This window comes from Copidosoma floridanum, unplaced genomic scaffold (genome assembly GCF_036245765.1).
Source record: "Copidosoma floridanum isolate Cflo_tuat_1 unplaced genomic scaffold, Cflo_Japanese_pri ptg000004l, whole genome shotgun sequence".
NCBI lineage: Eukaryota > Metazoa > Arthropoda > Insecta > Hymenoptera > Encyrtidae > Copidosoma > Copidosoma floridanum.
Window position 1 is genome coordinate 28,985,345 of NW_028321881.1, and position 18,079 is coordinate 29,003,423.

Below are 18,079 nucleotides of genomic sequence, written 5' to 3' on the forward strand. Positions count from 1 at the left end.
AGCATTAGGAAACTAACAAACAATTTAAGTTTTTCTTTTTTTTTCTTTAAATGCTTCTTTTGGCAATTTGTTAGTGACTGTGAAGAAAGCACAGTAGGCTTGAGAGAATTAAAACTGTATACAAAACAAAAAATGTATGAAAAGTTGCTTATTTACTAGTCAATTTATGAGATATTAAGCTTTTATGAATAAGAGCTTCTATGTTAAAATCACAGTTAAGATTGGAAATTTAATTAAATTTTATCAAACTGTAAGCCGTACCAGATAATACTGCATAAATATTAAATTTTACAGCACTTTTACGTATTAAATGATATTACCTTATATATTCCACCAATTGTAAGTTGTGACTTGTAAACAAAATTGTGAATAAAAAAAATAACTAACCTCGTTTGTAAACATGTTTCATTATTATCAGAGTTTTGCAATTCCAAGATGACCTTTTCATAATCATTAGGATCGCAGACAACGGTCACTCGTAAATGATTCTTTGCTGCAGCTCTCAGTAAAGTTACACCACCTATGTCAATATTTTCTACAGCATCCTCAAGCGATACATTAGATTTGGATACGGTATCGATAAAAGGGTAAAGATTACAAACAACAACATTAATATAACTAAAGTTATGGCTAACAAGATCTGCTTTGTCTGATTCAGTTAATCTGGCCAAAATACCTGAAAAGCGATTTAATTAGTTCAGTAATATTTTTTATTTACTATGTAATAGTTGAAGTAAGACAGTATAAAATTCAGTTGATTACGTTGAATTAGTTATGCTCTATAAAACACATCTTGTAACCAAAATTGTTAATTATGTACTCCATTAATAAAAACTAGCAATGTTTGGATTTAATTAAAGAGTAATACTATTCTAAAATCCTACAAAAAAATCTAATTTATTAATCTATTATAAAAAACTGCTAGAAATCAATAGAAACATGCTTGTCAAACGCGAATAAAATTGAGTACTACCACGTGAGAGGCGGAGGATTGTAGCTCACAGCACGTTCGTCCTTAACAAGACATTAAAATCGCATTTTCTTATTTATCTCCAGGCTCTCGTTCTTTCTCCCCCTTCAAAACTGACTTCTTAGTCTGTCTTGCTCACATTTGGCATTGTTCACCCGAGTGACATCCAAGATGAATAACAAGTCCGCTAATTAGTGCGCATCATTAGAAAGGGAGTGTTGTGGCAGAGAGTAAAGGTACAACCACTGAGAAAGTTTAGTAGGCCTCGTCCAATCGTCCAATCTGATACTTGCCCCTGTACTAAGTGATCTCGAGTTTGCTTAAGCTCTTTTTTTTTGCATAAACTCGCGTTTTTGTTCTTCCAAATTACTAAATCAAAGCCACCTACCACCTCGACATATACGTGCTGTGAGCACCCTTGGCAAATATCCGTACTCGTGAAACCGTGATACGAAGACAAGAAGGAGAACAGTGTGGATGCGCGCCCTTACAGTTACACGCTTACACCTACACATTCACATCTGCATACCAATTCAAAAAAAGTCGTTACTTTCTTCTATGTAAATTCAATTTGTATCGGCCATTTTTTCCTCTTATAGGGTTTTCCTGCAAGACTTTCCTCGTTTGAGCCACAAAATATATCTTCGTCAGTGGCTCATAAGCTGTGCTTTTTATTTATTTTTCCGAACCCCAGCTTTTCCTACCCTCCATTAACTGACGTAAATGTTTTCGAAGATTAATTTCTATTTTTCATAGTAATTTAGTTTCATATGAGTTGTTAGATCATTGTATTTAAATTTAGAAGTTTGTTTTATGACACATTATTACATGAGCTTCCTTATTTTTGTTTCGTATTTGTATCACGGATTTACAATTTGTTGTTATATTGATAAATCAGTTAGCTACGTCAAGTAGACGCAGTCATAAGGGTGGAATCAGATCTCTGTGCCACAATTCAAAATATTTGATTATAATAAGCATGTTGGCTTTTATACTTGGCATGCCTGATGTAAAACATTGGACATGTTTATGCAAGTGCTTGAATTTATCGACATTTCCCATCCATAACGAGTTTTTTTTAGGTAACTTATTTTTCAGCTAAAACTACTCGTTGGATAAGAATTGTCATACGTAGCAATTGAAAAAAGTGCCACCCAGATCTCCCTTCGAACCTGGATCTGCTTCTTGCTGGAAAAACACGTTACAAATTTCGCTACCGATATCTTAATGTCGTAGGAGCAGGTATCAACGGAAAAATCGCCAAAAGTTTAAACGATGCAATTGAAATTTGGAGCGAGTCACTGAGATCTCAATAGCGAAATCGATTACGCACTTTCCTGCCAAGAAAGAAATCTAGCTTTGAGGCCTGGTTGAGGTCGCACTTTTTTTAGGTCTTACACAGAGTGAGCTCTAATGCTATGGTTACGGAAGCTCCTATCCGCCATCTATAGGCAAGCTGCTTGCTTTCCTCAAAATAGGCAATGCAACTACTTGCGTTGCCCAAAAAGCATAATCAAAACAAAGCGTCATAACCTGTTTTCGGGTCTTTCAGCAAATATTTTTAGTGTTTATTAATTTTGAAAGTACATACACAAATTTTAGTAAACGGGTAACTATTATGATCATCCATTTATCATTGAAAAAGTAAGCCTGTGGTTCTAACTACGCAAGTAGTTGCATTGCCTATTTTGAGAAATGAAAGCAAGCAGCTTGCTTTATAGATGGCGGATAGGAGCTTCCGTACTAGGCAATGCAACTACTTGCGTAGTTAGAACCACAGGCTTACTTTTTCAATGATAAATGGATGATCATAATAGTTACCCGTTTACTAAAATTTGTGTATGTACTTTCAAAATTAATAAACACTAAAAATATTTGCTGAAAGATCCGAAAACAGGTTATGACGCTTTGTTTTGATTATGCTTTTTGGGCAACGCAAGTAGTTGCATTGCCTATTTTGAGGAAAGCAAGCAGCTTGCCTATAGATGGCGGATAGGAGCTTCCGTATATGGTAGTATGCGTATCTGTATACTACCGGAGTACAGTGCGTCACATACTACAGTAGCGCCCGTGGAACGCAACGATAGTATCGAGAGTCTGCTACGGTAGTATAAAGACCTATATACAACTGTAGATCGTAAAACATACTACTATACCTTCTGCTTAATACTACAGTAGCACCTTTGAGGCGCTGCAAAAGTATCGAATCTCACGTTCTAAGTTAGCTCGAGACTCATACCAAATTGGTATGGCTCACGAGCAAACGTAGTATATGTCGTCTGTACTACGCCACTATACCGTTAATAGTAGGTTTGCAAGTTATTGTTATAACCTTAGGATCATTAAAACAATGCTAATGCTGACAAGGTTTATTTAATGGAACGTATTAGAAAATGTTTTTTTGTTAGCAAAATTAACCTATACTTCAAGTAATAGACTCGTATCATTGTATTTTTTTTTCCTTGAGTAAACTATCAAGCACGAATCTTATCTTAGATTAAGATATTTAGTAAGTTTGTGTTACAATAACACAGCACGTCGACTTTAAAAACTATTACATATTTTTATACTGATACCTAACGCCACTATTCTATCAAAATCTATATGTCAATGTATCTTACAAAATTTTTTAGATTTAAAAGTATGCAAACAAAAAATCTTAGTTACTTTAATTAGCGTAGTTATGATTTTCGTACGGGGCTTATAAGAGTTTTTTATGGTAACATGGCAAAATTTAAAAAAATTGCTCTTCGCATTGTTCAAATGGTTATGGCAATAAAAAAAAAGTATTTTAAGGAAACTACCATAAATTTAAATCATTTTTCATAATCATTTAGATTATGTGACAGGGGTAAATAGCATAGCTGTGTGCTCCGAAACAGTCACTGATGAAATAGTTTTATTTTTTACGTATGAGAAAATTTCATAATTAATTTATTAAATCAAAAATTTCTTTGCAGTTATTAAGTTATAAACTTTCAAGAAAAATCACATAAAATGACATTTAAAGAGTTTTTTCGATAAATTATCATTGTTAAGAGTACCTAAGCAATCAATGTGAATTCTTCGAGGATTCCTAAGGATTGAATTTATGAAGTTATACTTCTATAGGCTCGTTATGCGCGAAGGTACATCAACAATTTCAGACTTTGACTTTGAGCAAAAGTTTAACGAAAGCTGATTTTAATTGATTCTCCCCCTTCGTCTCGTCCCCCCTGACGTACTTCCGATTCCCTCTACACCACCACGCTGTACTATACATGTTGAGTCTTATGAATTGTTTTATTTTTTATTTATTTTAACCAATTATAGAAAAAAAAAAAAAAAAAAAAAAAAAAACAGTTGCCACAGAAACTTGAACCCCGGACTTTCTGCACCCTAGTCGAGGTCCTTACTCACTTTGCTTTGAACGGTCCTAATAACGAAAATTTGATTACTGCATGTTATGGCGTAGTTTGGATTTTATTTTTATTTAATGTATGTTTAATTATTCAGATTAATTATAACGTAATTAATAAATAACTGATTTAATGGAATAGTTTTTTTTACACGTTTTTTCAGAAAACTAAAAATTAATATATTTGAGCAGAGCAGCTTTCCAACGTAATAATGAATATCAATATCAACATAATTAATCTGTTACTTTTTAAAGAAATAAACACTTGTTTATGCAGTTTTTGACATTCTTTCAAAATTTTTAAAAATTAAAAAATAGTATATTAGGCACCTAGAGAGCGAGGTTAAGAATATCTTAGATTTCACGTGAATAAACGCCTGAGACGAAGCCGAGAATGGTGAACGTGAAATCTAATTCATTTCTTAACCTCCGAACGTGGTGCGTATTCTGTTTTTCATCAATCCTGCACCGAGAGAAGAGTTCCTACTTTTGGCGTAGTATGATGAAAAAATTTTTTTGTACTGTGCAAATACAATGACAAATTTTTATTGTATTTTATTCTTTTACAATTGTTCCGTTTGTGATGAGGATGATTTTTGAAATGAAAACTTCTTCTGGCACGTTAGGCACTTTTGTGGGTGAGCATTTTCAGCCGTTCTCGTGACAGACGAGATTTTACACAGATATACTCCGCGTTTTTTCTTATAATATATGTATACTATACGCGCTCTTCGCATGGGCATTCGTTCGTGCTCTCGCGACAGACGAGATTACATGCCTATGTGTATACCCAGAGTGTATAGGTATGCGAGAGCGCTGCATGCTATACGCAGCAGCGTTAGTCTGAGCATTATTCCACGCTCACAGTTCATGCTTGATCGCACATAGCACTGCTGCCTGGATCTCACCACGAACTACTTGGCGCGAGAATTCAAATTCAAAATCGTATGATTTTTTCAGCAGACAGTAGGCGCAGAAATTCAAATTCGAAAGAAATCTTTGTATGTATTGGCTAATTAATGCCTAAAAATATTGGATAATGTTGTATGATTACATACATAAATAGTATACCAAAAATTCTTTCGAATTTGAATTTCCGCGCCTACTGTCTGTTGAAAAAATCATACGATTTTGAATTCAAATTCTCGCGCGAAGTAGTTCTTGGTGAGATTCAGTCAGCAGCGCTATGTGCAATCAAGCATGGACTGTGAGCGTGGAATAATGCTAATGCTCAGACCAACGCTGATACGCAGTCTTTGCATGGGCATTCGTTCGTGCCGTCACGACAGACGAGATGAAGAGTTTTTTTATATTTATTTTATAAATGAATATTAAACGGAAAATTTATTTATTTAAATATTTCATTTGACTTATGTTTCTGCTATGGTATTGTGTTAAAAAAATTGATAAGTTTTGTATTTACTATTTACTAATATTTACTCATTTAAATAAAACCACTTCCTTCGAATAAAGTTTCTATATTATTATACTTCATGTCCATTCAAAAAGTGCCCACATTACTTTGATAAACTTGATTTTTTATGTACAATTTCTCATGTCGCGAGCGCACCTAAAAATGCTCACCCCAAAAAAGTGCTCAACGTGCTACAAGTTCAAGTTTCCACTTCTGCCTGCACTCCCGGAGTGCTACTTGTACTTGGTTTTACATAAGGACGTTTTTCATATAGTTAGTGGGGGAAAAATTCAGAGAACTGAGAGGAACGCTAAAGTTTGCAGTAAAACTAGCAACTGTTTTTCTCATGTGCATGTACTCACATACATACTTTTACACACACTTCATCCCCTCTTTTTAAATTTGCTTAAAAACCAACTGGTGGGTCTATTTAAAAATTCTGTAAGTTTATCTAGAAGTAACCTTTTGTGCCCAAAAATTGGGAGGTTCCTACAAATCATAAAAATGTCATGCCTTTTAACGTGTTTTTTAATAAGAATACATGTTAAATATTGACTTTTCAAAATTTAACATGTATAAAATAATGGTACAGTCTAACGAGCTCCAACTTTGTGGGTATTTTTTAAGCTATTTCAATATACGTTTGCCGTTTGAATCATATTTGTCAAAAATCCTATGTGTGATGAACGTAATGAAGGGACATTCACTGACATGTTATACTACCCTACTGAAGAAAGTGATACTACAGGATGGTTTTTCTAAATTTTCTAAATACAATTATATTTTGGGTTTTAAATATGGACAAGAAATAAGTTTGGGAGCATATTTAATAGATTTGAACGTGATGTTACAGATGTAATCAGCGTATAGGCTGTAGTAATTTGTTTTGAAACCATCGGAAGATTCGATGAAAGTGCAGACTTGTACTGGCTAGCCTGTATATTATTTTTATTGCATTATGCGGTTGTATATTGTTCATAATCGTTAACTCGTTAAATATTAATTGAAATCATACCCAATCAACGTAGGTATACTCATTTTCTCGGTAATTTCACCACCTTCGTACACAATATCATTTCATAAAAAGATATATTTCTATTATTATTATATTATCTGCCATATAATTTTATAGAAGTATAACTTCTTACTTGGGTACCAAAGCACCCACTATTGACTGGTTTTTTTAACTTAGAGATTTATGTGTCACAGCTATAGTTTCAAACAATGTTTGCATGGCTAACAGCTACACTTAAAATTTTTTAAATTACAGTTGGTAGCTGCTAGATCAATCACTTTACGAAAGTTATGTGTATGTATGGTCAGCCAGTCTTTGGCCATGTATAACTTTTGACTACAGATACAATGACAAGTATTCTCAATCAACTCATTAAAGAGGCTTGGGCAATTTTTAATAAAATGCTGGCTAGCTTCGAAATTCAGATTATAACGTAATTAAATTATACTATACTTTTTTATGAAAAAAAAGGTAAGTCAACACATTTGTTTTGAGAAAATTGATTGTGACAATTCGTCGTTTAACACGTAACCTTACGAAACCTGAAATTCAATTGAGTACCATACCGCAATAAAAACATGTGCCTACACATCAAATTGATACATATAGTTTAGATTATAAGGAATCTATTATTTAAAAAAAAGGATAGGATGAGCACGTTAAATTTTTAGAAAATAACGAGCAAAACGTCGAATATAAATTTAATACTTTTTGTATTTTTCCCAAGTGTAGAAGTGTCAGCACAAATCTTATGAATAAGTTTGTGTAAAACTAAAACATCATTTAACGCATAATGTGCGTTCATAACATCACTTTTATCGAAAAAGTCATTAGCTAAATCGATAGATTCTAGTCCAGCACGGGTGTAGGTACACAGAGATAAATTTTGTACCATCACAGTTCAGAACTCTACTGCACTGCTACAGTACGAATGAATCAGGCTCTTCTCGTTTCAGAGTTTGTACGCATACAGTACAGCGCAGCATTGAACGATGGAAGTTCGAGGGAGGGGGCTGTTAGAGCCCAGACGTTTGGACTCTCCGGAGAGGATAGAAGCTCAGTGATGCATCGAACTTCAGCAACACAACCATACGTACTCCTATGGTACAAAATTTACCTCTGTGTATATAAGGTAACCCAATATTCTACCACTCTACACAATTTTTAAGTTAAATGACCAAGAAAATAAAATAATTATGAAAATTTAGCACTGCAATTGTTGGACAGCATAAAAAAACTACTCAACTTTATAGTAGTGCAAATCAAAATGGATTGCCTTCTTAAATTTTATTATGCTTAAGAATATACAAACATTTCTTCCTAACCCCAAAAAGTCGATCACCTAATTTTTTATTTCTGCACATGTGCATATGACATAAATACAGTGGTCGAGTATTGGTTTCTGGTCGAGTATTGTGTCCTTTATCTGAACAGCAGAATGGACAAGGTATAGTATAGTCGGTTTAATAGTGACAGGGCCGTCAACTTTACACATGGTACCTCGGGAGAATTAATACATTTTTTAATATTAATTTACGCAATGAATTTTTCACATATTATTTTTATTTTTACTTATAATGAATATGATTGTTAAAAAAAAATAATATAAAGAATCATTTACATAACAAGAACCCCCGGGGGCCCCTCAATAGATACGACACTAAGCGCCTAAGCCTCATTAATGCCAGATAATAATTTGTAAGCAATAAGATTTAGTTAAAAAATAAATAATTTTATTTCATGTAAAACATTCAATACTTTATTTCAGAAAATTTCATCTAACATAGTATGAAAATATTAACAAAAGTGTGATTTACAGCATACAGTTTTTAAATTATACAATGCCAACGTAAAAAAGTAGCTGCGTACTAAAACGTTTATGACGAAGAAGAGCTCTCACTAGCTGTAAGTAATATCTAACAAAAGGAAAATCACGAAGAAAAGTGTCAAAAAGTCATAATATCGTCAGATTTATTCGGTAGTTTAGAATAAGTAACTTTATATAGAAAACAAGTTAAGGGCCTTCTCCTATTTTGGTTACTGAAAGAAAGAGGAAATAGCAAACTAGGTTATCAAATGTAATGCAAAAATGTTTCCAAGGAGCAAGGAAATCTTTAAGGAAAAGACATCTACATGTAACAAAGAGATTTCCTGAAAGTATTTAAAGAGAAAGTTTATGCGTTTTGAAAAAAGAGATGAGAAGCTGGTTTAAATGAATTTACAGTTACCTCATTAAAAATAGTTATTTGAAAAATTTACATATTAAACCTATTTATTCAATTCAGATGAATTAAACATCTCCATTTTCCCTCAAATGAACAATTGTTCACCTCTTCGTGGATGATACAATACTTATAAAGTTAAGAATGGCAACAGAAAACTCAATATGACTTTATTACTTACATCAGTAAAATCATGGCTACCCACAATTACCTTTTCACAAGACTATACCGTACGTAGTTGTTGATTCTCTATCTGATCATTAGGTTTTTTGAGTTGCACCTAGTGAGTAGATAAGTGATAAGTTATTTAAAAAAATGTTTATTCATACTGAGATAAAGGAAAAAAAATTACCTGTGATTTCATTTGTGGATGGACACAGCAGTTATCTTACTGTATGAACTCGTAGATTACGTAAGAAGTTATAAATTATACTTATTTGTGTTACTCTCGCTTCACAAAAATTTGAAGAACAGTTAATGTTTCTGCTTTCAAACCATTAAAAAGTATGTTATAAACAGTACTTTACATAGGAAACAAGAAAATCGAAAAAAAATGTTAAGTTCAAAAAAGCTCCCTTTTTACTTTATACTATAAACTAGCGGTCCCCTGTCTCAACTTCATATGAAACTTACTAAATGGAACACCGTAGTGTGTTGACATGTAATGTAAAACGTTTTTAGTTAGAAATTTCACGTCTATTCCTGACACTTCTCAGGATAAAAATCTTCTTATTAAAAACATATTTGTTTGGAGTCCATAAAAATTATTTAGTCAAATAATAAGCTGTAAAAATTAAAAAAAATGTAATCATGCTGAAAAGTACCGTGCGTTCTTTATGCCATGAAATAATCGCTGGCCATCGGGAGCCGTTAATTTGCAGTTTCTCCCGTATAATTTTTGAATAAGGCTATTTTTCAAAGCTGTTAGGATTTTAAAATCCCAAGAAATGTATATTCAAAAAAAATTTTTTTCCCTTATCTCGCAACTTTATTACCAGAGCAACAAAGCCCTGGAGCCTAATCTCTACATTTTTTATCACCACAAAAATAAAAACACATTTTCTACTTACTTAAAAATCTGAAAGATTTAAGAGGTTACTGTAATCGTATAATGAAAAGCTGATCTCTCAGGTAATAGATACTTTATTCGTCGATTTTGACGCTGCTGTTCCAATCTCGATAAATTTTCTGCGTCAGTTTCTCAACGCCTAAAATTGTATTCATTAGATACATTTGAAGTTTTCCTTTCAATTCACCTTAAAAGAACCGATGAGATTGATGGTTAAGTAGGGAACGTAAATACTTATAATGGACCTGAAAAGTGCCAGTGGTGAAACTTACAGCTATTTCTTATTATTGTTTTCGATGATAAGGAGCTGGCTGCGGGTAGCTTGACTCTTACCCTCAAAGTCTCTGTGGACGGAGATCGTGATGGAGCAAGGTACGCCACTGACCAAAGAATATCTCGTCTTCGGGTCGTTCACCGGATAAGCAACCGTGCTGTACGACTATCAACTACATTTTCGATGCAGCTCGTTGAACTTCCGGTAGACAACTGCAGAAATTGTTGAGATACTCCGGCGTATTATAATCACACTTATTTAATTCTGTTGTAGGTAGCTTCAATTTTATGTCAACGCCACCTAGTGGATTCTACTGAACTAAAGTGAAAAGCTGGCATATTGTTGCAAATTTTAGAGCTTATTTATTACTATTCTTATTAAATTTTCCAACATAAAACCTTTACTTAAACCGTCTCAGAAGTGTCGAGAATCGGTATGCAAAATTTCAGCAAAATCAGTTTAGTAGTTTTCGTGGTTAGCGATTACAACAATTTTAGCAACTTAGCTCTATATATAAGTAAGATAATTTTTTTCAGACAGCTTATCAATAACGAATAATTGAAGTGCCCTGCTTGTAGTCCCAAAATATAATGAAATGATAATGAATAAAAAAATGTAAAGGTGAAATATTACTTTTCATCAAGATAAGTACATTCAGATAACTGGATCTCGTGTATATAATGAATTAACACAATATACACTTAATACAGTAGCTCATCCCAATCAATCAGGAGAGTTTATTACTTAGAAAAATTTTGATGCATTTTAATCAATCAACAACCTTAAAATCAGAAGAAAATCAGTTACAAAATTTGTTCGAAGAACAAGTTAATTAAATCTTGTTCGATATTTTAAAAAATTTTATAGAAAGTTCAAGCAAGTCTCACTAATTTTCTGAATTAATGAAAATTAATAGTTTGCCAATGTATATTCCAAGTTAGCAAGTGACTGATCCCACACTATTGTTAGATGAAGAAGGTTTAGGTGAAGATAGTGATTACCTGGATTCCTGTAATACAACTTTAACTAATAAAGAAAAGTATTGGATTTAAATAACAATGATGATTTGCATGAGAAAGTCCTCAAAAAAATCTTATTGGGTCACATGAATTTGATGGCGTTGAACGAATAAGTATTTCAGTTTTATTAGAACTAATGAGACTGATGTGAACATTACTTTTTATTTAACAGATATTACAAGTCTTAGTAATAGTATTTAGGTAGGCAAAGTACTTAACTTATGCTGTAGTAGAGCTTAAGTCTCTGAAGCCGTTAACTAATGAAATCGAATTAAGTTTTTGGCAATGGAAATTTAGACTAGCTCAAAAAAAAATATATTGTAGAGAATGAAATTATGCCAATCGATTATAATACAATTAAACAAAAAATATTTTCCGCTAAAGCTGAAAAGGTGAAAAATGGTAACACACGGTTTTAGCATCGGAAACAAACAATAAGCCTTTAAATTAAATAAAAAAAAAATTTGAAGTATGTGTGACAAAAAGACGAACAAAATTAGTTGCGGTTAATTCAAATTGGTTCAGTGGTTTCCTCGCAAAATGCAAAAAATCTCATTTTTTGAGCCAATTCCAAAATTAATAACTCTCTTTCGCATACATTTTAAGAGCTGATATCTGGCAGAGTTAAAGCTTTAGTAGTTTTCAACAACCACACCAAATTTCAGCAAGATGAGATCGATAGTTCTTGCAAACCGCAGCTAAATGCAAAAAAGGTACTTTGGCAACACGGCCTAAAAAAAGTTGCTTACAACGTTAGATGCAATTTTTTTGCGGGATCATATTCTATAATACTTACTCTACAAGTTACCAAAGTATAAAATTTCTTTGCTATGTGCAAGTTACTTAAAAAATAATGAACCGAATAGATATTTTTTGCGCATAACGGTACGGCGTGTGAGGGGCAATGATCTGCCGTAGCCTCCAATGCATAAGCCACATCCACTCTCTGAAGCTCGACTCCGGTGTTATCGACAAAGTATGGTCAAACTGCAAGTGCTGTTAAAAAGAACGATATTTTAGGAATAAATAATCAACTTCCATACTGTTAAAAAAATTTGATACTTTTGTAACTTGTAGAATAAGTTTGAAGAATATAATCCGGCAAAAAATTGATGCATCTAACGTTGTCAACAACTTTTTTGAGGCCGTATTGACACAGCACTTTTTTTGCATTTAACTGCGGTTTGCAAAAACTATCGATCTAATCTTGCTGAAATTTTGTGTGGTTGTTGAAGACTTCTAAAGCTAAAACTCTGCTTAATTTCAGTATTTAACATTTATGCGTAATAGAGTTATTAATTTTTCAAAACAAAAAGTATATTAATGAGTAAAAAACTTCAAAATTTTTTTTGTTGCTTTGCTACACAATTCCTTTATTAATCGCAAACAGCTATTTCAGCAGTTACGCCATTTTCAGATGCTGGACATACACTGAATGGTCTATGTACATGAGTTTGCTTAACTCTAGTACAAGTGTTATAAATGTAGTTGTCGTTCTACAACTATCAATAAGTATATATTCTACAGTATATATGTGTTTATGTATGTGTACCTTATGAGACGCAATGTATTGCATTTTCTGCTACCCGAGATATCGTAGATAATTTTTTTACTCATCAAAACACTTTTTGATTCGAAATGTTTCACCAACACCCAAACGAAAACTTAATGAATAGTATATTAATGTTTCAAAATTGGCTCAAAAAACGAGGTTTTTTGTATTTTGCGGGACAACCACTGGATTAATTGGCGTTAATCGGAGCTTATATTTTTTATGTTTTTTAACGCATTCTTCTATTTTTTATTTTTAAGCTTATTGTTCGTTTCCGACGCTAAAAACCACGTTTTACCATTTTTGACATTTTTTTTAAGCCTTAGCAGAAAATATTATTTGTTTGATTGTATTACAATCGATTGGTATTATTTCATTCTTTACAACATACTTTTTTCTGCGCTAGTCTGAATGTCATGAAAAATTACCCATATTTCAGCTAATTCGATCCTACTAAACTGGCATTCCGTGTAAGGTACCAACTTCCAAACATAAGAGAAAAAAATTTAGAACTAAAAAAACTTATAGCATCTGCTAAATACAAAAAAAAATTTAATGAAACTGAAAAATTTATACAACAAAAATTCCTTTAAAAAAATAGAAGTAAGGAAGCTCTTAGCTGCTCAAAGAAAAATGATTGATGAAAAAGAGAAGTATAAGATCCGCTCAATTAAATTATAATAATAAAGAAAAAGAATTAATAAAAGAGATTTAAAAAATAATGGACGAAAAAAATTTTTACCATCAAGAAAATTTTTACTATCAAAAGTGTTAACTGTAACGTCATTTGTTATCAATACGTTTGAGTACGACATGATTATAGTACAAAATTTTCATAATATTTACATTTGTTAGATTTTTTAATTATTGTGCTCAAAATAATGAACTTTACCGTTGTTATACTTATTATTAATAAGTTTGTTAAATATTTTCTGATTCAACTTATTACTTTTATGATACTTATATTTCTGAGTATAGTTAATACGACATAGTATCCCGTCATAACAAATCCACATCACTCGGACTACTGTGTCGCTGTACACTCACTAGTAGGCTTCCTCCTCCACCTGGAGTAGACAGACTTTCTGGGCATACTCACTGTATCGCCGTGCACTCACTATAAGGGGTGTACCTCCCTCCCCTCCCCACCAAATTTTCTTACCAATCTGCTACTATGATTACCTTTGCTTTTATGTGCGTGCAGTTGATTATATTATTTATTTAATTATTATTAATTGAGGATACCAGAGGGGTATCTTTTTACTTTTACTTTAAGATATTACTTTCATTATCATGAGGAAAAGGAGTAAGTGTATAGTTGAATAACAACAAGATGAATAAATTTATTTTATTCATTTCTATAATTCATAGCATTATCAAGGGTGTTGACTTGACACATTATTGTACACAAAATCACATATGAGATTTTTTTTTAAAGTCTCTCATTTTATAGTGTCATGTGACTATTACTTTTATTAGTGTATGTATTACTACTTTTTCGTACATACTCTGCACATCGTTATCATTCAAACCACTCAGTATTTCTTACTAAGTTTAGTGTGTAGTAACCTGTTAGTGATTCATGCGCACTACAACCTTCTTCTAAAATAAAATTTACATTCTTCTGCGCTACGATAGGCATGTGATCTTGTATTTCACTGTATGCAGGCAAACTACAGTGTTAAATTTACAGTGTTAAATTCTTAAAACGGCACTACCAAATATTTTTGACAGTATGAACGCAAAAGTGTAAAAATGTTGAGTGTGACGTTTTTTGCAAAGCAATCAAATGTAGGATTATAGAACACTAAAATTTTTTTTAACTTTCTTAATATTTTGAACGGTCTAAACTAAAAATTTTTTGATACTCAATTCGTGACTCATGTAAAACAAAAACATTAGAAAAGGTTGAGTGTATACATTTGAGGATATACTTTTTAGTTGAACATGCCAACGCAGTTCTTTACAATTTTTTTGGTAAGCAATTAATGTGATTTGGTACATACGGTTGTGCACGATAGCTATCGAAATAAAAGCTATTAAAATGTTTATCAGAAAATATAGCAACATAATGCGTACCTGGCTTTGTATGATTGTTAGTTTTTATGAAAAGTATCGTCGGTTTCACCCACACCCGTGAGATCTGATCTGCTGGAAATACACCAACAGAATGCGAAGGGATTCACGGGAAGAGTTGCAGTATCTGCAGACTGTCCATGTTAAAATTCTGTTGTTTTTGATGATCTTTCGTCAACATTATGTTTGCCGAGCCAAAACTTTAATTTAAAAGAATTATTCAAGTCACATCGATAATCTCGATAATACGGCTTCAATGCGTAATTCATGCAATACTCCTCCCCTGATAGGGCTTTCGAAGGGTGGCAGTCGATCTCGTATCCTAAATTTATTACTTAACATTTGATATTTTGTGCAAATCGTACCACTTTTTACAACCTCTCACTTAAATTTTGCATGTGTTTCTTTTAATATTCCCGTATTTAGCATACACTGTACAGTTAAAAATCAAAGTTAAGTCACTAGAAAATCAAATGTCTAATATAACACTGCCAATCAAGTTTTAATAAAAACATTTATCTAATTATTATATAAAAAGATAGCGTTTGTTTGTATGTTCGCAAAAATCTGAAGAACTACTAAACCAATTGATCTCAAATTTTGACAGGAGATTAAATACCACTTCTAATGTGTCATATAGGCTATTAACACAAACGATAACTTTAATACAAATTTTTTTATGCTACTTATAATAACTAACAACAAAACAGCTCTAAATGAAAGTTGTAACCTTGAATTGCTAGGGGGTGAGAGGTTATATTTCTAATGTTACTTTACATTGACTGAGCTGCTCTCACAATCAATTTTTTGGAGTTACGTTTAATACGTAAAAGTTCGTAGTAGGTTTCAATCACGTGTGACACGCATATCAGCACATGGTTGATATTGAGTGATACATCTCATGAAATTTCATATCTCATAAAATTTGCATCATTCCTAAGCGTATATGATGTGAAAAAACATTTAATCTTACTAGTATATAGAAAGCAACGTCGCAAAAACCGTTGAAACCGCAAACCACGAGAACTTCTCAACCAATCTTTCTCAAATTTCACATACTGATTCTTGATACTTCCTAGATAGTTTTAGTACAGTTTTATCTTAAAAAAACTGATATAAATAAATGTGCTCAAAATTTTGCAAAAATAAGCTAGCTTTTCATTTTGGTTTAGTAGGATCCGCTGGGCTATGTAGAAGTAAAATCGAAGCTACCTGCAATGAAATTAAGTAAGTCTGGTTACAATATCCCCAAGCGAATCGCCTCATAGTCGTTCACCAGCAGTACATGAAGCATAAAGCTGGGACACAATGGCCTCCTTCTCAGTGGTTCACCCCAACAGCATACTCACGAAAAAGGTATTCTCCAAGCCCACTTTTCTGACTAACGATGACCGGTTGGTTATCCGGTGAACGACCCGAAGACGAGATATTTTTTGGCCAGCGGCGTACCTCCCTTTATCACGATCTCCGTACACAGAGACTTTAAGGGTAACAGTCAAGCTACCCGCAGCAAGCTCCTTATCATCAAGAATAATAATAATAAGGAATAGCTGGAAGTTTCACCACTGGCACTTTTCAGGGCCATTATAAGTATTTACGTTCCTTACTTAACCATCAATCTCATCGGTTCTTTTAAGAGCCACCTAAGTTTAAACTACCTTACCAACAAATACATTTTTACTACCATTTCGGGAAGCAATTCGTCGACTAAAAGACTATGTTAACTAAAGACGGCATCTATTAAACCAAGTCAGTCATTCACTGGCAGTCGTCACGAGTGGAGTTATTCTCCGCGAGGCTGGGAACCTCGGCCACTGACGACACTACACTACCCTATTGACTCTAAGCTTAACCAGGAATCACCGATCTCCCCCAAGTTCTGCGTTGGGAGAACCTAACAACTATGAAGAAAAGATAAACTTGAGCCAACGGGACAGTCACTAACGGGCAAGTATCACGAACCAGACTTCCCACCTTAGATCATCAAAACGACTCAGCTCTGCAAAAAAAAAAGATACTTTAGACACCAACGTCTCTGGTATAACACCAACGTTTAGGAGTCACGAAAGTTTTAACCGTGCCTATAGTCGCAAGAGGGTGAATTGGAAGGAAAACTTTAAACTCTTTAAATGTACACAATTTTAGGTGTCAACAAACTGGTGCAAAACATTCATCAAGATTCAAACAGCAGCGTCAAAATTAACAAATAATAAATCCATAACATGAGAGGGCAGCTTTTCATTGTAACTCTTATAGTTATCATTTAAATCTTTTAGATTTTTAAATAGACAGAATAATATGTATGAGTATTTATTGTGATGATAAAAATAGAGATATTACGCTCCAGACTTTGTTGCTCTGGTAACTAAGTTGTAAGACCAAAAAAACAAATTCTTAAATTATACTTATATTTGTCAGTTTTAAATGTATACATTCTCAACGAATAGCCCTTTTCTTTATTATGACATGAGAAAGTACTAATCAACAACACTTTAAGGCCAACAAGTATTATATGGCGTAAGGAACGCATGGTACTTTAGCATAATTATATTTTTTTTATTTCTAACAGCTTATTATATGACTATAGAAACTGCATGAATTCCAAACAGAAATATTTTTAAAAAGATGTTTTTTTTCTGAGAAGTGTCAGGAATAGACGTAAAATTTTGAAGTAAAAACGTTTTACATTACGTGTCAACTCACTGCGGTGTTCTATTTAGTAAATCTTGGGTGAAGCTGAGACGGGGGGCCGCTAGTTGGCTGATAAATCGGATGTTCAGTCAAAATCAAAGAAGCAGAAACTATTGGAATAGAAAGAACTTGAATGCCATTTATACAAAAATAATGAAAACTAAAAATGAAATGATGAAAATTACATGAATTTATAGTGTGATCTCGATTGTAAGCTTTAGTTTTAGCGAAACCAACGATTATTCGCTTGGGTAACTGGCCCAAAACAATATTGAACAAAGTCTCACCGTAACTACTGCTGTGCATTGTCACAGCTTTTATTTTGACACGCGTGAGCGTATATTTTGCCAGGCTCTTTGAAAGAGCTTTGGCATGAATTA

At 33.0% G+C, this 18,079-nt stretch overlaps 1 protein-coding gene across 2 annotated transcripts in view; it reads right to left on the minus strand.

Moving 5' to 3' along the window:
* Nucleotides 1-18,079, minus strand: part of LOC106644600 (bifunctional purine biosynthesis protein ATIC) — a 504,490-nt gene that overhangs the window by 311,909 nt on the left and 174,502 nt on the right. For both annotated transcript variants that reach the window (XM_089595708.1, XM_089595713.1), the window contains exon 3: nt 388-676. In XM_089595708.1, the coding sequence (XP_089451834.1) occupies nt 388-676 (289 nt within the window). The remainder of the gene's footprint in view (nt 1-387; nt 677-18,079) is intronic.